General features: G+C 40.6%; 1 protein-coding gene, 1 long non-coding RNA gene and 1 other non-coding gene across 3 annotated transcripts; all 3 read left to right on the forward strand.

Annotated features, from left to right (window-relative positions):
• Positions 1–9,153: 9,153 nt before the first annotated feature.
• Positions 9,154–13,966, forward strand: cfap96 (cilia and flagella associated protein 96). Its single transcript, XM_076739458.1, has 8 exons — positions 9,154–9,256; positions 9,629–9,737; positions 9,986–10,205; positions 10,429–10,566; positions 11,062–11,137; positions 12,080–12,265; positions 12,397–12,560; positions 13,414–13,966. Exons 2-8 carry the CDS (start codon positions 9,638–9,640, stop codon positions 13,466–13,468), a joined length of 939 nt encoding a protein of 312 aa, XP_076595573.1. The 5' UTR covers positions 9,154–9,256; positions 9,629–9,637; the 3' UTR covers positions 13,469–13,966.
• Positions 13,967–14,807: 841 nt separating this feature from the next.
• LOC143325452 (uncharacterized) lies at positions 14,808–17,745 on the forward strand. Its single transcript, XR_013077536.1, has 4 exons — positions 14,808–14,866; positions 16,159–16,536; positions 17,433–17,487; positions 17,680–17,745. It is a non-coding gene; the product is annotated as an uncharacterized LOC143325452 (long non-coding RNA).
• LOC143326347 (small nucleolar RNA SNORA74) lies at positions 16,709–16,907 on the forward strand. Its single transcript, XR_013077623.1, has one exon. It is a non-coding gene; the product is annotated as a small nucleolar RNA SNORA74 (small nucleolar RNA).
• Positions 17,746–21,225: the final 3,480 nt, after the last annotated feature.

The following is a 21,225-nucleotide window of genomic DNA, read 5'->3' on the forward strand; positions in this document are numbered from 1 at the left end:
AAAGAAAGCAGGCATTGTTCCAAAAATGTTGTGCTATAGTTGCACCAAATAACAATAGAGCATAACAAAACAAGGTTTATATTACAGGACCTGCAGGCTGCTATCAGGAACCACTGTAATAAAAGCAATCTGAAGGCTAACCAGGACAAAATGTGTGAAAAAAAACAATACATTGGAACTTATTGTCTTCATATAGTCTGTTGCATCCAATAATGTAATTGCATTTCTAATTCCCTGCTGGCTAAAAACTACTTTACTCATATCTAAATAGCTGAGCAGCATGTCTGATATTTTATTACCTTCATTATGCTGTAAATCTATGTTGCTGTGGAACATCTGAACATGAAGCACATCACCTCTTACATACAGTATGAATCGTAAAAAAATGAAGTGTTTGCCTCAGTTTTACTACAGTGCATGGAGAAAGTGAGAAAATCTCTGTGATTTATTGGGAGGTAAAAAGATGGTGTGGAGTGGAGGAGAGAGGCTGCCATCTCTCCTCATCACTACACACTGCTTAGAGTCCCACTGCTTAATGGATTTAGAAAGAGATGGAGGATAGATAAATGAATGGGTGAAGGGAAGGAGGTGGTTGAATAAAGCAGGAGTGACTGGGGCATTCTGTTGGTTAAGATACACCCTGTAACCACAATGTCCTGAGGTTGAATCAGCCATGGGACCTTTGTCCCTGTCTCCTGTTTTTTTTTTTTTTCTTCATATCTACCAATGAACTGGTTTTCTTTCACATTTTGCTATGATGTAGATATGTTTTGTTCCATTTATTTTAAAATCAATAATGACTGTCTTCCCGATAATTGTAAGCACAGTACTCCATAACATCTAAAGACTGTTTATACTGCTTGCGGTGGTGCTTAACAGTGGAAATGTTGGTTGCTGATTCAGTCAGTAGTCGACCCAACACTTAAAGGGGAACTCCACCAATACTGCACATCAAAGTGTGTCCGTGTGCTGAATTCTACTGTTTATGAAAAAAGTAGTATAAAGCCTTTAGTGTCTCCAGTGTTTTTCAGTGGTCGAGGAGCATTGTGGATGATGTAGGCACCAGGTTTTGACAAGGAAGTGTGCAAATTCGATTTTTATCCTTTTTTGAACTGCCCATCAACATTTCAGGATTGCAATGCTAAATCAGTGCAGTGCTCTTTTGTAAGTGAATTCAGGAAGTTTAGTGCACTGCCATAAGTTGTGGGACTGTACATTGACCGGAGGAGCTGTATGTGAGAACACAAATGTCTGAAAATGAAGCAGACATTAAACAGACTTCACCTTGCCAGCCCATGTGTGAATTGAGCAGGTCACTGTCTGCAGAATTCACAGTAAGCGAGTTGGGCTTGTTGATGACATCGCACAGACTGTAGCTGCATGCCTGTATATTGCTTTCCACTCTTTTGTTGATTTTGTGGATATATCCAAATACATGTAGTATTAATATCAGTGGAAAAACAGTCATCATTATGGATGAGTCCTCCTCCTCCTCCAGCATTGTCTACACAGGAACCACCCTCAACTAAACACAGTATTTCCAGGAGGTGAGAATACACATAACACAGACAATCTCCTGTTGTGTGCTGTGTGTGTGAAAGGTAAACGGACAATGTCTGGACATGATGAGAAAATGAATCAGGACTCTACAGCCATGCTGGAACCATGTCAGGCTTTAATAGACACAGCAATGCTATGAGGTGAATACTAACATTAGCATTTCACAAAAATGTTGACTTGGTGCTGTTAATCAGGTATACTGTGTATCATATTCACCATCTTAGTTCATTATGTTACCATACTAACATTTGCTAATTATAGTAGCACTAAGCACAAAGAACTGTTTCAGTTTTGCAGGTATTTAGTCAGAAACAGAAGTGTTGGACAGATTGATATTCTTACCTGACTATAGCACCAGAAATGTCAGGTGATCACCAAAGTCATTACAGTTCATCTTGTGGGGTTATATGTCTGAACCAAATGTTATTTGTTTTAGATTTCTATGAATAAATGGAATATGGTCATTTCAAAGGTGATATGTTATTAATCATTTGTACCATACAGCTAAAAGGAGTAACCACATATACCATATATATGTACCATATATATAGACCAATGTCAGCTGTTACATCAGCTGTGACCATTTCCCATCAGCACATTTCCATTAATACTAATGACGCCGGTATCTAGTTAGTCACGTGTTTTTGATTATCGTCATTTTGATTATTTGTGTCTCTGAATACCCAGTGCTGTTTTCTCATGATTGTTGCTGTACTCTAATCAAATTTAGACTGTAAGTAAGACTTTCTAATATAGACTTCAATTTAAAACTCAACAGATTGGTTCCAAAATACAATCAATTCATGCCAAATTCTTCAATGATTTTCCTTTTGGATTGGTAATGGGGTGGATTTTCTGCATTGTTGACAGGAGGAAACTTAGAAGGCTGGTATCAGTATTTATGGGATTCAAATTACTGATCAAACTCTAAGTAACTCTGTACAGGCAGCACTTAACACAGATACTTGAGTCGGTTATTTGCTGGACTTAATGTACTGAGATATTTGGACATGTGGCTTTGTGTTCATTTTGAATTCAGTCTGAATATCTCAGTTTTGTAATTAGTCACTCTGGCTTTGCAAAAAATTGTTTCACTTACATTCTTCACAAGTCTTCGCCCAAGTAGCCAAATCCTGACTGAGTGGGATCCCTCTCAAGTACACTGTGACAGTCATTCTGGTTGTGACTGCCAATGGACCCAATGGAAAAAATAACCAGCTCTGACATCAGTGAAGCAGCCCCAGGCCATGACACAATACTGAACAATGGAGGTCTCACATGGAGATGTCACATTTGGACTCATCAGATGAAAGACCAACACTCATCACTAGTCTACTGTCTGTATTTTATGGCTCAGGCAATGGATTTAGACTCTGTATTTACCCAATTTCAGCACCAAATCCAACAGAAGCTCAGAGAGTGCTGCATTCATCCAGTCATGCGGAGGAAGGCTTCATTTTCATGTTTGTGGTCAAATCCAGGTTGTGGGCTGACACAAATGAGTCGCCATTACTACAATGGCAGGTCACGTGTAAGAATGTGCAAAAACAATGTCATGTTTGTAAAGGATTGAACTTTTTTGTACATCGTTTCCCAAGAAATGTGTATCCAGCATCACCAGGAGAAGCTGTTCAATGTTCAAACAGCCTCACTGAAATGGTAATGAAATGATATGTAACCACAGCCGCAGGGACTTTCCCCAGGGAACCTTTCAAGGAACTCTCAGTTAAGTTCCAGGGATGTTATTTTAACTCCCAAAAAGTCCCAGCTCGGGATGTGGTGCTCTCCAAAAGTACTGGAACTTTGGGGGTGGACCTTACAGCACTTAACATTTCTTTGGTCAAGTATTTAGAGCATTCTATTTCAGCAACCATTTTTAAAACTCTTCAACCAGAAACATCAACATGGAGTTACACAAGAAAGTGAACAACAGATGAACCAAGGACCAAATCCAGTAAAGGACTTGAACTGGATGTGTGCAAAAATGACATGGAAAAGAGCCATTGCTTTTTCATACTATGGACAAACTGCCCAATCTTCACAGGTCTTTTGACCATGGTGGAAGGCTGCTTATAAAGGAACTGAAAGGCTGAAGTTTGAATGATGACACAATCAATCAACAAACCAAACACAATCACATGCGCGCAGTTTATGTCTGAACGTTCATGCTGGCTGCGGCTAACTTACATGGCACCTTCACGTCCACCCTGTTAACATCACATTTTATGAACAGCACCTTCACTCATGAGAGAGGCAGAGTGCTGACCATAAATCCAACTCTCTATGCTTTCACTGTCACTGAAGCTGTGGTCAGTTCAGCTAGGCCAGTGCAGTAAATGTGGTGTTAATAGAGAACTCATCTGTTCCTTGGAACGTTAGGCTGCTGTGGGACTGCAGGATATTTGAAACATGTCACCTAATGTGCCCACGACATGCCAACCTGGTCCACCTTGTTGTAGGTTTGAACACTTTCTCTTCTCTTTATGTGGGCAGTTCAGTTTTTATTTTATGGATAAAGGGTCTATGGCGTAGTTGTGAAATTGTTCCATTCAACCTTTCGGTACTGTCTAAAGCCCCATTCGGCCTGGATTTATTTCTGTGGGAGATGTGATTTAACATCACCTGGACTCATGATTTAAATTGTGACTGGAGCATGGATGTGGGTACTTTTTCACCCCCCACCTCAGTAATGATTACAGCTGCAATTACTGTTTTTCAATGAGCTGGCAGGTCCTCTTGTAATTTAAATTACAATATCCCTCGGTTTTAAAGTGGATCCCTGCTTCTTCTTCTACTTTTTTCTTCTTTTTATCAAGTCACTGAAATTTGACTTTCATGGAAGGAAATGTTTCTGGTAATCTGGCAACATACTAACATTAACATCTAGGAAAAACTGAAAAAAATTAAAGCCACTAGATGAGGAAGACCCTTCATCAGATGTTCTGCTGTAGTGCCAAGTTCCTGAAAAATAGTAATTACAGTTCTTAGTTACCTCATTAAAAAGTAACTGAATTACTTTACTGATTACTTCCAACAAGAAGTGATTAAAGCATTACCGTGATAAGCGACTTTTTGTTTCGTTTTAAATTTTGTACTTGGTAATAGCTGTATGATATGACTAAAATCTCATATTCCAATGCAGGTTATTTCATTTTCAGATAATAAAACATATCATGACACAACATATTTTCAGTAAACTCAAAGAAATAGTTCTTACATAATGACCACGCGGAAAGGCCCAATTCTTATTACATTCTGAATTATATACTCTGTTATATTCTCTGTTCAGTTAAGTATATGCCAAAATGTAAAATATTACTCTTTAAATGGGGCAGCTGTGGCTCAGGAGGTAGAGCAACCATCCACCTATCAGGAGGTCGGTGGATTGATTCCTGGCCTCGGCAGTGCACATGCCGAAGTATCCTTGGGCAAGATACTGAACCCCAGAACTGCCCCTGATGCTGTGCCATCAGCGTGTGAATTCATATGTACGTTGCTTTGGATAAAAGCGTCTGCCAAGTGACTATTTGTATTGGAATTGTAATAAATATAAAAGAAAACACTTTTCAAGTATGGATGCAAACAACATAACCCAACATCTGAGTCTGGTGTTTGTTTTCAGCACTCGACTGTACTGTCTGTGGCTCTCGTCAGAAGAGCCTCTCCTTACTGTCTGCAGCATCATTTTCAAAGTATATTTCATACCGAAGCCATGTCCACGCGACAGCAGAAGCCCCTCTTTTAGGTCTGAGCTCCTCGTTTTGTCTTTCTCCTCTTAGAAATGACCCCATCTGTGTCACATTCACTCTCTTCCATGTTTTTTACTTTCCTGCTTGCATCTGTGTGTGTGTGTACAAGAATGCAAAGTTCCAAATGACAAATTTCCCATAATGCATGCCTAGTGCTGCACTGAGTCGTTTGTTCAGAATGCTGTTTTATGTTCCAAAATGCAGATGTTACTTTTTGTTAGCTATTAGCAGCTATCACAGGATTACTGAAGAAGACTCAAGAGAACGTATCTTCCCAGACAAGCTCTATTATGTCGACGCTGATTTATGGACGTTGTAGATGCTGTCTTCATTAAGTTTAAGTCACAAGTGTTTCAGGTCTGTGTGTTCAGATTTGACTGAAGACGTCTGATTTTGGCTCAAATACATAACACAACATCTTTGCCTCCCACTCAACTCTTTGGCATCACGGCCAGAAGCTAAACTAAAACAGTGACATATAAATCATCTGGCAGATTCATCTGTAGAGAACCGTCAATGATCGATAACGCTTTCATGCAAGGCCTGCAAACATTTAATCGACCCAGGGGTTAACGGCACGTCTGTGGCTCAAGTTCAGTGGGTTGAAATGCCGTGCAGGTCACACCTAAACCACCAAACAACAAGAGTTCCAAAAGTTTACATTTCATAAAATCAAATTAAATTATTTCTTGATTCATACCCAACTGGTGTTTTGGAGAACTTTTCAGTTTTGTAACTTGAAAGTTTTATTTTCATTTCAATCTACTGCACACATGTGGCATTTTCCAACTCACAAGTATATTATAATGTGTTAGAAATAATTTATTAAGCATTTATATGGCACTTATGAACATAGATTAGGAGGGTTGAGTGTCGCCAGCTGTTGAGTTTTCACGGTTTCTGGTGTATGAAACTGTACAAATGGAACACCTGCACTGACACATTGTTACTTTGCACACTGACTTGTACTTGGCAACCACACGTTCCTACTGGCTGTGGACTGTGGACTGAATTTTGTGGTACATTCGTCACAAGAATACACTGTCTCATTCACACACAAGCAGTGTAAAAAAAAAAAAAAAAGCTACAGAGGTCATTTATCTCGAATAAATCTAAAGAAGTAAATATGAACTAGAAAGAGATAAATAAATACAAATAAATAAACACACATTACTATCATTCGATAGGAACAGATTTCTGTGTGTTTGCTTCATGCTGTGCACTGGGTTGAACATCTCTACATATAGCATGCATGTATGCATGATGGTCAGAGTGTGTGTGTGTGTGTGTGTGTGTGTGTGTGTGTGTGTGTGTGTGTGTGTGTGTGCGTGTGTGTGTGAGACCCAGCTGCTGCTGAGCTGCCCTCCCCCATTCTCCAAGGACGTTTTGCCAATAGAGATTCAACCCCTTTGTCTCAATGTCTCTCAACCTCTCTCACTTTGTCCATGTTGTCAGATGTCCTTGCTCTGTTCTCCTCCACGGCACTTGCTCTATATCTTAAATGTCTCTGTCCATTCTAGTCCCTTTGTGTCTCTTTATTCTTTATTCGGATCCCCATTAGTTTCCACAAAGTGATCCCTACTCTACCTGGTGTACGTACCAAACTAGAACAAAGAAAAAGACGATAATCAATGTCACACAGTCACAGTCAGGCATCTCTGCTTCTACATCTCTGTGTCACTCTGTTATTTGATATATGTCCATACTCTCTGTGACTGTCTTACTGTCTCTCTCTCTTTTTGTCACCAACTCTTGATGTGTCTCTTTGTATGTTATCTCTCCATCTCTACACTGTCATACATTGCTATCTATCTTTGTACCTCAATGCTCCTCTATAGGTAGAGGAGAGAATTCAAGATTTTTGCAGTTTAGCTCTTTATTGCCAGCTTCGCTTATTTCCAGGGCCGGCCTGCCACCTTGTGGCCATAGTCGCTGTGCAGAACCACCATTAGGAAGAGCTAGAGCAGACTCTTACCATTAAGGCTGCTACATGAGAATACATAGAATTATAGTGCAATTATAGGCATAAAATGCATTCAAGTTTGTGCACATATTCAATATTTTTTCCTGTATTTAACTTGAACCCTGAAGCGTCCACCTGACGGGAGCAGTTCATGAGACGATGGTCATCACACCATTGTACAAACTTTTTAACCCCCAAACTATAGCTAGATATGCCATTGCCTTTATCCCCAAGTCCCAAGATGGCAGTGTAATCAGGAAACTTGACAAAAGAAAGTGCTGGGCTGACTGCTTGTGCAATCATTTATATATAATGTTCACCTGCTGGCTCCTGTTGGCCAAAAATGAGTGATCCCAAAGGATGATATATGGGTTAACAGACATCTGTGTGAGCTTACTGAGAAGGATTTGTGGCTGCTGCCTGGTATTAAAAGCAGAGCTGAAGTCTGCAAACAGCAGTCTGGCATACACCTTGGGGAGTTGTAAATTAAAGTGTATTATGGTTAGTTTTGCATCATCAGTGCTGCAATTGTCTTTATAGGCAAACTGATAAGAATGTAGCCGCCCATTTATGTTTGACTTCAGTTTCTATCCCATCAACTTTCCAGACACTTCATTACAATAGAGGTCAGAGGAACAAGAAGAGGAGAAATGATTGTTGTTTTCCAGAGAGATGGAATCAACAGACCTGTGAAAGATAGACACTGAGAGGCTTGTGTGGGTTCCTATGCACGTTTTCAAAAGGAAAGCTGAGACACCATCAAGGCATGTTGCCTTAATGGTGTTTGTTCTTTTAAAAACTCTTATGACTTGCCAGGGACTAACATCTATCCTTAGAGCACAATCATCAGTTGTTACAGTGTTATGACACTGTCATGTTCTGAAGAGAAATCATGTGAATCAAACCCAATGTAGAAGAGTCATTTGCTCGAGAGTTTTCATGTATTGTGAGCAGGTGGGAGTCATATTTCTAATAGATTTTGGTGGTCCATTGTTTCCTCATGTTATTTGCACAGACAGAAGTCCTTTTCAGTTGATTCCCTGTATTGTATTTGAGCTGTGCACAGTTACTCATTCAGCTCCCTCTGTGCTTGTAATGTTGAAACCAGGTGGACTCAAATGCAGCACACAGATGTGAGGAGTAGTTTAAAAGGTTTGATACCAAGTTCTTATAAGACAGATGAATTATGACAGAAGATTAAGTGAGAGAGATGGCCACAATGGCCAGAGAGAGGGAAGCTATGGTGGTGGAGAGCAGACAGGTGGCAGCAGGTTTAATCACCCAGGGTGTGAGACAAGGGAGAGCACATGAAAACACAATGTTAGCACCAGGAAATTATCAGGATTATCAACTTGTCCCAAGAGAGGGACAATGTGGCCAAGCCCATGACACACACACACACACACACACACACACACACACACACATACACACACACACACACACACACACACACACACACACACACACATACAAAGGGAAAACACAAAAGACAGGAGTTTTATTGTCTTTTGAGGTATAATTGCATCCACACAGAAGTTAAGATGGTGATGATGGATCCGAGAACCTTAATGAGTTTTAAAATTCTTGAGCTAAATTTCTTTGGCGCTACATTTACAATAGGTCCAAGAATGTAACACAAAGCCACTTGGTCTTTTTAAGGCAAGATTTCAAGTCCAATAGTCTCATTCCATCATGAATGTATTTCTTATTACTATTACTTATTATTTATTATTTATTTATTTATTGTAGAACACAATTCTTAATTCATCAAGCAAATGTTCTGCTTTTAATTTGAAGGCAACACTGCCTTCCTTCCAGGAAGAATCATTCTAGCTTGACACAGTTTATTTACTTCCCCTTCGCCAAGGTAACCAACCTGTATACACAGACACAGAAAAGCTACAAAGACATGGATAGATAGATAGATAGATAGATAGATAGATAGATAGATAGATCCGTGACTGCTACACGTCAACCAGAGGTATGTTTAGACCTGTATTTGTATGCATGTCAGTCTCCATGTTTATAATGTTTGTTTTAGGTCATATTTCTACTTAATTGTCAAGTTTACAGTTTCATACACTTAAACACTGGATTATACACTGACTAACTAGTTCATGTTTTTTAATTAATTTTATCTTTTTCATTTTATCTTTTTTTTTTTTAATTAAACTATCTTATAACCATATTAAAAGTTTTTACTCTGAATATGGGTGAAGAAAACATTTAAAGAGCACAGTAACAGTACATTACAGTCAGTGAATCTTGGCCAACATCTCAAACTGCTTTAAATAAATAAGAACTTTTAACCTTATGTTAAAGGTGTCTCAAGTGTATGTGTGTGTGTTTCCAGTGTGTAACGATGCCATCAGGTGAGGGGAAGAGTGACATGGAGCGCCTGGGTGTCTTTAAAGAGATGAGCTACATCTCTGTAGGTGACAAATACGCTCCACTCACAAACCGTAAGTATAGTACCTATTCATCTTCTTCATGGCTTGGTACCACTAGTAGTACAGTAAATCTGATTTTTGTCACATGGGGGAACTGACCCTTTGATGATGACACACACATTAACCACATTACTTACACATTAATACATTCTAAGTTCCATTCATGTGTTTGCTGACACACATGTATCGCTCTATAGAGATCATTGTCAAAAATACTGCAGGGTATATGTAAACGTGTGGTGTCTTCCTTCCATATGCAGGTCCGTTCAATGAGTCAGCCTATCGTAGCCGGCAGATGCAGGCAGGTATCGCTAAACAACGATGTGCTCTGCAGAGCGGCTTTTTCGACAAGACCTTCAACAGGATTTTTGAACGTGAGGCACTGAGTGACCCGCTGAGACTGGCCCGACTGAACCGCATGCAGCAGGCCAAGAAAAACCTGGGCAAGGCCTTCCTGCCCTGTAATGGAGTCAAGACACCGTGAGAGAACACACAGGCACATGCAGAGAGCACATCCACAAACATTAACAAGCATCAAAATGTGCACACTGAGATTATAAGTACAGTGAATGAGGGGATTCTGTACAAAAATGTGCTTTCCTATCATGTGGCATACTTCTAAAATCATGTGCAGTCTCACATCTACTAATTTACTGTATTATTGACTCTTTCTCACCATTCCTCGATGTCTGTCTGCCTCCAGCTGTGGCTCAGGTAGTTACTTTGGCACACTGTCAGGACCAGTTGAAGCCATGAGTCCACTGTCAGTCGCCCGGAAGGCCCATCGCTCACCTGGACGCAACATTGTAACCTCACCTCCCAAGAAAGGCACTGGTTACAGGTTGATGGCAAGAACTCTTTCTAAAGTAGCTCACGTGCTTAACGGGCATATTTTGACTTCTTTTTTCTTCTGTAGCACTAAACTAACTACAGTACTAGATGGAGTAAATGCATGCACAAACTTGTAAGCAACATAACCAAAAATTTGAAAATTTTGCATAAGAATTATGTGACCCTTGTTTTAAGGACACTTTCTGATATCCAGTGCACTCATTACTCAAATCTCAAAGCTTTTTCGGGAATATAGATCTGTTTTTAAAATATAATTTCTAATTATGACAATATGAAGGTCGCCGAGACAATGAGGAGTAATGTGCAATAGAGAAAAGAGTGCACTGAGACCCCTTTTCAATTATTAAATACTGTATATGGATTATACTTCATTTCTTTTAAAACATACTTTGTGACAAGGATACTATTACCAACTCATGATAATAACACAAAGTGGCTGCTTTATTTTGCGCAGCTGAAGTAAATCCCATGTTCTCTCCTGCAGCTTTCCCAATGTGACACTGTCCAAAATTGAGCTGTATGCCTCAGACCCCTATGACAGAGCCAAAGAAGTACTGAAGGTAACACACTCTGGATTATTACACATTTGGCTCTTCTTTTATGATTTTGTTGGGTCTAATAACATTATGCTCACCTTAGTATTGAAATACCTGAGAACACAGCAGCATCTCCAAAAAGAGGTCAGATGTCAAAAAGTCAAATCAGGTTTTAAACAGGCCAACAGTATAGCGAGATAAACAAAGAAACAAAGCTGAAAGAGCAACGTGTCAGGTTGCTGACCACGCTGTACGCTGAGTTTTATGAGCTTTCAAGGCCATTTATGTTGTGTTTTTTTTCTTTTTGTTTTTCACTGATTACTTTCTTACAGTAAAAGTAGACTAAGCTAGAAAGTACAAATGAGCTGAACAGTTAGAAAGAGAAACAGAGGCTTTTTTAATACATTAGGAAAGAACCAAACATGAAGCCGATCAAAGCTGTAAGACTTTCACAACAAAGTGGCTGAAACAAAATCCAATACTTGGTTGGCCTGCTTGGCAGCAGAAATCCAGTTTGTTCACAGCCGTTACCTTGGTGAATGTTAGTATTACTGACAAACATTAAGGCCAAGACTACAAAAACAAGATCTAAGTTGTAATAAACAAGGATTTCTCTTAAATTAACTTTGCATTCTTACTAGAAAAACTGGATTGTATGTGTTTCTTTTTCATTAGTTAAAAATCTGAGGTCTTGATAGCTTAGTGACACAGTGATGTGATGTACTGTGTACTGGGTTAGCTGGTGAGCTACTGAAAATGTACCAGATGATCATATCAGGGTTCAAACCTGTTAACTTGCGAGCCGGACAAGTCAGTCACAGTAACTTATCTCCCAGAGTTTCTCCCTGTTTTCTCTCCACAGCTCTGTTTTCTCCCATCTGACATCTTATTAACCATTGAGCATTTAGCGTTTAGTTATGAAAGAGTGAAAATGAAGCTCTCTTTTTTCATGTGTGTATGGTATAGAAGGAGGCAACAATCCATCGCTCCAAGTTAAAACACGGCCCCTTCAAGATCAACCTTCATCCCCGAGATTATTTCCAAGGCAATCCATACCGCAGTGACAGACCACTCCCACCTGCACAAAAGTCCCTCCCACCAGGACAGAAGGTCCCTCCGGTCCCCTTCAAGCCCCCGTCCCCAAGCAAAAAGGTGATCATCCCTCTATGTGCTGCACTGCATCAGGACTACAGGAAATCCCTGACCTGTCATATGGTTCAGTTTTCTGTTTTACTGTACGTTTTAAACAGTCTGTGTCTTTGTGTCCATGCATCTTGTGTTAGATTGGAGGAATGAAAGCAGGGACGTTTGACCCTTATCCCACACATTCTGCTGATCCATACGTCATTCGCCGTTCCAAACCAACCAATCAACAGCCAATTTTCCGTCCTGTTCCTGGTCCTAAGAGTACACCTGTCAAGAGTATCATCGCCCTCAACGTTAACAGGTTGGTCCCTGCCTCTTTATTGATCTTCCCCTTCTCTGTCTCACATGGAGGGCTTTCAGGTGATACGTCACCATCTGGACAACATAATGACTTCTTATTTACAGAAAAAGTCCCAAATTTAAGGAAGCATCATTTTATGTGACATTTTTGGGTATAAAGCAAATGGTACCTTGTGTAATATAATGTGATTTTTTCTTTGAACACAGTTCAGACATGGCAATCTGAATCACTCATAAAGGCCAGCTCTCTATTGTAGGAAGGTCAGCACTCTGTGTGGGCCTCAGTGCAACCATGATTGCTCCATGACCTTAACCAAGAGGTTCCTGCTGGATTGTTCTTTTGGCAATCATGAACTGTAGTATTTTGGAGGGCACAGACAGATGATGCTGTCCTGCTGGTTGAGGATCAGGTCAGAAAACAAAGGGCGATCACAAACAACATGCTTTGTGTTTTAATTTGAAGGACTTGTTGGCCAGGGAATTATCTGCAAAGTGGCTCAAGATATCCTGACGTTCCTGGGGTCTGATTTTAATTCTGTATTTTTTATTTATTTATTTTTTTTTATAGCTGAAGTGGGTTAAAAAAAACTTCCCTGAGGTGACATTTGGGAGATTAAGTTCACCCAATCCTTAATACATTGATTTTGGATTAACTTTGACCTTTTCAAGACATTATTAGTTGAATAAATTTGATATCACATTCCATTTCAGATGTACCTTGTTCCTGAGGACGGCTGTAATTTCAGCTGCCAGCTTTGGAAAGCACACTTGTGGTTATACAAGTGTGCAAACAATATGTAAAACAAATTTGAATTGAAATCTTTTTCTGACTTGTTTCCTCTTCTTTGTTTCAGGAGTGTGCACTCTGCAAACTACACCTCAGCCATTCCAACTATGATGACCCTCTGACACTGGCTGACCTTTTTACCTGCTGCATACAGCACTGGAAGTTATTTGACTGCATCTGTTTTATATCAGCCATCATGAGATTCCTTCAGATATGCCCAAGTTTCTGTTTCAACATGAAGGTGATATGGCTTTAGACATCTTCACTAACTCTTTGAATGTTTGTTTCTTTTCTTCCCCTGTTTCTTTTCTTTTTAAAGGATATAATTGTTATGTTCTGGATGTCACATATACAGTAAGAAACAAGAACAGAAGAGTTATTTATGTCTTCCATTCTGTAATGTAATGCCTTTACTATGAGACTATAGACTACAGCAGTGTGTCTTCGGAAGTTGTCTATAATGGTTTTCTGAGATGAACTGGACGATCGTTGTGATGTGTTCACCACTGAGTTTTGTATTTTGGAAGTTTGGTTGTGCTGTAGTTAGACTCTATGGAAAGGATGCTGGGATATGTGTTGTTCTGCTGAGAACAAGTCAAACAAAGCTGGCTGCCTGTTACAAAAATGTTGAGTTGTCTTCAGTGTTTTGTAGCACCAAGCACACACAATGGTTGTTTGGTCTTCTAAGATTAATTGTGTGCTGGTAATGCAGACTCTTATGTCCATATGTACTAACAATTCTGAATATTAGTGCAAACACTTAGTGGAACTTATGTGGAAGCTATTTGATTAGAAACAAAACTTAAATGTGAACTAAAGATGAACATCAAAATGAGCATTTTCCTTCTAAATGGCAGATTTCAAATTGCACTCTGTCTCCACTCATCTCAGTAAAAGCTGGCAGACAAGGGGAGAATGGCTCATAAATAACTTCAATAATCAGGACATATTCATAAGTAGGAATTTTGGTTTGCATTGTTTTATGTTTCTTCTTCTGGAAATTCTCTGGCAGGCAAAAGAAGACAACAACAGTCAATAAACCAGGACAAGCTTAGGAATAGAATTTTTAACAATAGCATTACTGAAAACAAAACAAACTTAATGTGTATATAATATAATATCTTAGATTTGAGTCTTAAATATCTTATATTTAAGAGGTTCAGCTGCATGATGTTCCCTCTCTCTCGTGTTCTCTCTGAGAAAATCAAATGATCAGGAGAAATTCTACTGAAATAAAGTGTAATGAACAGAGAAGATCCACACAGAGACGAAAACAAACTTTCTCTTGCGTCCGCTCAAACAAAAGAAATAAAGACAAACAATTAATGGGGATACGCACGTTGGCTCAGCACGTCAGGTCTGTGTCTGGCTGATGATTGGTCGACAACAGCTTTGGGCTTCCGTTCCCATAATGCAAAGCGGCACACTGCACTTTATAAATTTATGCGTGATTTCCGCTCTGCCTCTCTTCTCCTGGGACCATGCGTCGCAGTGTGGTGTCCGACCTTCTGTTAAATATGGTAAGAATTTCACGTGTTTGTGTGCTCACGTTAAAATATATACTTTGTTTGATGAAGTAACGAGTCACGAGTGAGAGAAACGGGTAACCCGAAGTTGTGTAATTCAGCTATCAAACAAAAACGCTTTATGTTATGTCTGCAGGAATGGCGGGTTTATGTTAGTTAGTATGACAACATCTTGAAAATGTAGTAAACGCTTCGTAATTTTTCCGCGAGTTAACGTTACAGGACAGAAAACCGCGGAAGTGCGCAACATGAAGCTCGTGAGTGCAAAAAGTTGGCTGCTGTTAGCTAAAATGGACTGGTGCCGCTCACCGTTGGGAATGTTGACGGTGGACAAATGGTAGAAAAAACAGGCGAAAATGATAGAAAACATGCTGAAAAGAGAAATATTAAACCTCCAGGCGTTACAGACAAAGTCAAGTGTTCACAGACTGGATGATACAATCCTCAGTATCAAGACCGGCGAAATGCTAACGACAAGCAGCCCGAAACCTTTCAGGAACACTGTTCTAAAAAATAACTGAAACATCGCAGACGCTGCCTCGTGCATCCTTGTAGAGTGTCTGGTCCCGAGCCAAAAACAAAACTGTCGGTTCACTTGGAAATGTGGCATTACTGGTTCCCAATGACATTTATGGGTTTTATTCTCATAAAATGTATACTGCATAATTTAGATGGTAGGAGGTAAGTGGTGAAAACGTGCTCTTGCACATATAGTTCTCAAAAATGTGAATACACTGATTGCTGTATAGAATGTCCTCGCCTTAAATGTTCAAAAACTTCAATATGTGCATGCACTGAAATCCAAACTTTCTTCCCTTGAGTTCTGTCCTTGGGAAGCTTTAAGATGAGAGAATGCATTTAAAATTGTCATGTTGCCTGTTCACAAAGTGACTTTACCTACAGCTGAGCTGTTTGAGAGGTGGAGTTGTGTCCTAAAAACGTGTGACTGGCCACTTTATCAGTGAATACAGAGCAGCATTTTTAATGTGGCAAAGCAGGAAACCAGAATCCAAAGTGTGTATAGCTCTGTGCTGCTCTATGGTATATGTATAAACAATTTGTCATCTTAGAGCAGTTGTAAGGTCAGCTAAACTGTGCTGCCAAAGAACAGCTCACCAACACTGCTGATGCAACAGTTGAATTGAATAGTGTTTCCCCTGCAGTCCATATTGAAGGGTGTACTCACAGCAAGCAACAGATCCTCACTGTACACCACTGTCCACTAATGTTTGACTGGTTGGCTTCATCATTTTGCACTAATGTGACGTTCATGTCATCCCTTTCAGAGATGCTGGGTCCCCTGTGGAACACATGTTGAGGCAGACGGCAACCATGAAATACACTGCTCAGAAAATTAAGGGAACACTTAATCATCACAGTATAACACCAAGTCAGTTAGACAAGTGATTGTGACTCAGTTACACCTGCTTTGGTGCAATGGAGAGGCAAAAGCAATACAACCCCCAAAAAGGGAATGGTTTTCCATGTGGTGGCCACAGACACTTGCTCCCTCCTTGCTCTCTCAAGAGCATGGAGGAGATTCTGGGAGACCAGCCGTTACACAAGGATAGCTGGCCAGGGCCGTAGAAGGGCATCAGCCTGTTCCCTGAATTTATCCTGAGCAGTGTAGTTACTAACCTCCGGCCTTGCCTTTGGGACTAAAGGTAAGCACAGACTGTGAGTGACGTATTACAGAACAAAGTGTAAGCTAGCATGTGATCACTTTTGACCTACAAGGGGAGCACAGTGACAGTGAAGGACGCACAGGACAGATTGTTCAGTGATGGACCTCTGCACAAGGCTGTACTTTGTTATTGGTGGTTCCCTCCCTTCCACTCCAGCTCTAAGTCAGCTGACCAGACAGTGTGTCTGGCTCAGTGTTACAGTGCTGGGAGATGAAGTCTCTGGATGTGGTCTGAGCGGTGCAGGCTCTGTTTTAGAGTCTGCTGCTTCAGAGATGCTGCAGAGCACGGCCCAATGAGAGTGGCCTGTCCTGATGTGACAGCAGGGCAGGCCTAGTTCAGGGCCGCACATTCACGTAGTGACACCACAAGGGCTGCTTTTGAGATTGTCATCTTCTTGGTGTTGATGTACAACATGTTTCTCCCACTGCCACCAGGCTCAATCCTTACCCCAACCCCAGAAAAACCTGGCTTTACTTTCCATTGTATTGCCAGTTCCTGTTGAAGGTTGCATTTTAGCTGTGCTTTTTTTTTTCTGACCAGTGTTGTGCTCAAAGTCATTCAGACTGAACTACAGGTCTGCATGTGTGGTTTAAATCATGCGTTTTCTCCAAGAGTTCAGTTTTTAGCCAGTAAGAGGAGCCAACTTCTAGAAGTCAGACCTGAAGCTCTTACTGCAGCTGTTTCCCAGTTCTGTTTCATTTGTGATTTTTACAATCAGTTTGGAACTACAAGGACTTGAATTTAATAGGACTCAGTTCTCATTTGACATGTCAGTTGATAGTGCTTTCAAAGGTTACCAGAAATCAGACAAATGGTAAGTCGAAGCCTTTGCAAACACGTCTGAATCAAACATTTCTTTCCCTTGAATGTTGCAGGCAGCATCAGCCTCTGAGCTGTGGAGCTGGCAGTCATGCTGCAGGCTGACTGAGGGTGAGTGTGGCTGAACCAGGTCTACCTTTTTTTATCTTAACAGTCATGTTACATGCTGTGATGACTGAAATCATAACACATCATGCAGACAAAACACCATGGTGAACATTGAACCCTGAGCATAGCAGCTGACTGTCAGCAGTGATCAGCAGCCCGCTTCTGGTTGTACTAACGGCTCCCATTTCTTCACAGGAGTGTGTGGGACAGCTGTCCTGCAGGGGGCAGCAAATACCTATAGAGAACTAAGACTGGCCACGGTATGTATGACTGTCAGTGTGGATACAGAGGGGATTCACAGTATTCTGTATGTAGTGTGTAGAGCCAGTGTAAACCCAATCATGTACTGCCAGGGCAGAGACCTCCTCCTCTCTGCTGTGGAATCTTAAAATTGGGAGAGAAACCTCAGGACTTTGGCACAGGTTTAAGTAACAATCATTTACCAGAACCTGACTGAAGACCTGAAACAAGCTTATTGTAATAGTGTGACACTAAACTTTGGTATGGGCTGTCTGGTAAAACTTGTGCTTGGTGTTTTTTGGCGTGTTCAGAGTTATCCTGCCACGATGGTCTGAATGAATGGACAAGTGTGTCTGTCACCTGCTGGGATGTGATTGGACCGCAAGTCATCAGGACCCCCCCCCCCCCATGTTTCAGCCATGTCTGCTCAGCCTGATTGGGGTTCACCTGCATTTGACATCTGCAGGAAATGAGCAAATCTTCCAGAACAGAATATAAAGTCTGGTCTTTGAATGAAGTTGCATCTTGTATTAAAAGATTGGGTGGGCATCTGTACCTGGAAGAGCTGATAGTGTTGGTTTATATTTATTAATAATGCCCTTAATGTCAGTGGTCCTACAGTCAATATTTGACAAATTCAAGTGATGCATTAATGTTCAAAGTCCTGCATACTAACACTGAATTTGAGAAATCTGCTTTAGTTTTACAACACATTAAAACTTAATGCAATTGTACCTATAGGTCAGTATATTTAAAACTTAGTACAACCTACGCCACTTGTTAATGCTGACCTGTTTATTTTGTGTATATTCTGTTCGTACTGAATAAAACTTGGTCTTGCAGCACTTCAATATCCAGTTTGGTGTCTTTTTTTATTGGTCAAGTTGAATCAAAGGCCTAAAGAATGAATCAGGTCTTCAGTTTACTGACAACAAGTGCCTTGAAAAGACCAAAGCCATGTGTTGGCTTGTCAATACTTCTGACTCGCTGCCTTGTTTGACACTTCATTGATCTATTGAAGGTTTGTTGTTTTGTTTTTAAAGGCCACAAATGGCTTTGAATTTACTGAAATAAGCCTCAGAAAAAGCCTCTTTTGAAGGTTTCTGAGGAGGAACCTGGTTGGCTACTGCAGGTCAGATGGTTATCCAGAGGCCAACAGAGGGAAGCAGTTCCACCCTGATGAGGTTAGTCAGCAGCACATGTATTGAGGTGGACTCTGTAACATCACTCAGGATCTCATTGTTGTGGTCGACACTCGTCTAGATCGTCAAAGATGAACACAGCCAAACACCAGTTTCATTAGTGACAGATGAGTGGAGAGGACAAGTGTCAGGCTCTTATGAGCCAAGACCATGAACAAAAGACTGGTATCATCCGCAGGTTGCTAATTTTTAGCCAGCACTGACTTGTTTTTGTTGATTAAAATGCCACAATTCAGTGACATCAAACTAAAGTGTAGCTAATTACTATTAATTCTATAAGTAACTTCACCAAAGGCCAAGATGAAACTTTTGGCTGCTTTGTGCAATTGTCACAATCAATGTATAAGGTAACGGGGTGGACCCAAATACAGACCACAGAGGCAGATCTGCTTCAGTGATCTTTGGTAGCATAAGGCCTAAGAACAAACAGTGAAGGCCTAGGGTCAAAACCAGAGGGCTCAAGCAAATAAGTCCAATAAGGAGGCAAAAGATGACACACTGAAGCCAGGCAGGGGAAAACAGATACAGGTAACTTAGTAACAGAAGCAGGTGGAAGTGACTGAACAATCTGGCCAGGAACAAAGGAAGCAGAGCAGTATGGTGAGTGGCTGATGATGGAACGAGCTGCAGATGAGCCAGTGAGCTGGAAGTCGAGACAACTGCAGAGCAGATGAGAGGAGTCAGAACAGGTGTGTGGTTGGCAGTCAGGTGAAGGGGAAAGGAGAGGAGGGCTGAGGGTAGATCAGTTGAGAATGTCACAGACAGGCCTGGGAAACCAGAAATGTGGCTGAAGAGGAGATCCACAAGCCTGTGTCTGCACTGTAATCACTTTAAGGTAAAACAAACACCACCCTACAATCTGCAGTGGACTGTCTTCTTCAGCAGTCCCACAAGTGAGTGAGTGGTGACTATTGACTAGTAAAATGATCACACTCAGCGCATCGCTTCCAGGAGTCTGAATCTCCCGCTAAAGCATTCATGTGTATCATATCAATATTTTAGGATTATTAACTTAATAGTTCTGACCTGGGGCCCCCAGTACAGCAAGACGATTGTGAGAAATATGGTGTGTAAAGTCAGCAGGTGACATTTAAGTGTGTCAGATACATTTACTCAATTCCAATCAATCGTTTCATATCTTCTCCTACTAATTGTCAGATTACAGCCACAGGTTTACGCCGTCTCAATCAACTGAATGCTAGTGCGTGAACAGTGAACAGCTTTCACAGTGCACATAGCCACATGATCACCTGGTGACAGAACATGTTGATTAGGACAGATACAAAGATGGGTGAAAGCCAAATGGATGTTTTGTAACACATTAGCCCATAGCTGTTAAAGACTTTTGATTCATAAGCATCCTCTTGACTGTCTGTGTTTGGATTTCTTTTATGCCACAACCTTACATGGATGAAGCTGTGTCAAAAAAGCATTATCTGAGACAAACATCTCTCCCACTGGAGCCAGACCAACAGTGCTTTCCTACATGAAATCTCTCAAAGCAAATACATCAAGTATTGCACGTGCAAGCATACGGACAGATGGAAACAAAGAAACAAAAAGCAGAATGTTGCTAAAAAGAGACTGGAGAAGATCTCTCAAAACAAAGACAAATTCCAATCAAATGCCAACTTCAGTGACCATCAACTTTCACTTTTCACTATACCCACAATTCTGTTGATATAGTGTTCATGACAAGAGAGAACACGGATCAGAAAACCTTCATCGGAACCAGTCATCTTCTGCAAACTTTCCTCTCACTGTGGGGACCAACAACAACATGAACAGCTGACAGGTTTGTTCAATTAAGGAAAGGTCAGTCAGTACTGGACATTAAATAACTGATAGTATACTGCAGGTTTGATACTTCATTGACATAATACCTGCAAAATCTTACCTACAGCCAGTAGGCGGCAGTGTGGCCACAGGAAATGGCCCTTTGAGGTGTAGTAGTACAGAGTTGAGGCTGGGAGAGCAAAGCTCATTAGTGCATAGTAAAACTACAACAAACACAGTTTATTAAAAGGATGTACATGTGTTACATTACTTACTAAAAACATCACTGTTATTATTATTATTACTATTATTATTACAGTGCTAGCCTACTTATTAGACATCACGTGCTTGCTGTCGTTTCACACTGTTGAAGAAAGCGTGACAGACAGGATGCTGAATCCCTTTGGGGAAATTCTAATTAGGGACTGCTCATACAGGGCAGGTATTTAATAACGAACTCCTTTCCAAAAAAGGAACATTTAATTTCAATAAGATAAAATTCCAATGAGCTTGCAAATATAAG

This window comes from Chaetodon auriga, chromosome 9 (genome assembly GCF_051107435.1).
Source record: "Chaetodon auriga isolate fChaAug3 chromosome 9, fChaAug3.hap1, whole genome shotgun sequence".
In the NCBI taxonomy this organism is placed as follows: Eukaryota; Metazoa; Chordata; class Actinopteri; order Chaetodontiformes; family Chaetodontidae; genus Chaetodon; species Chaetodon auriga.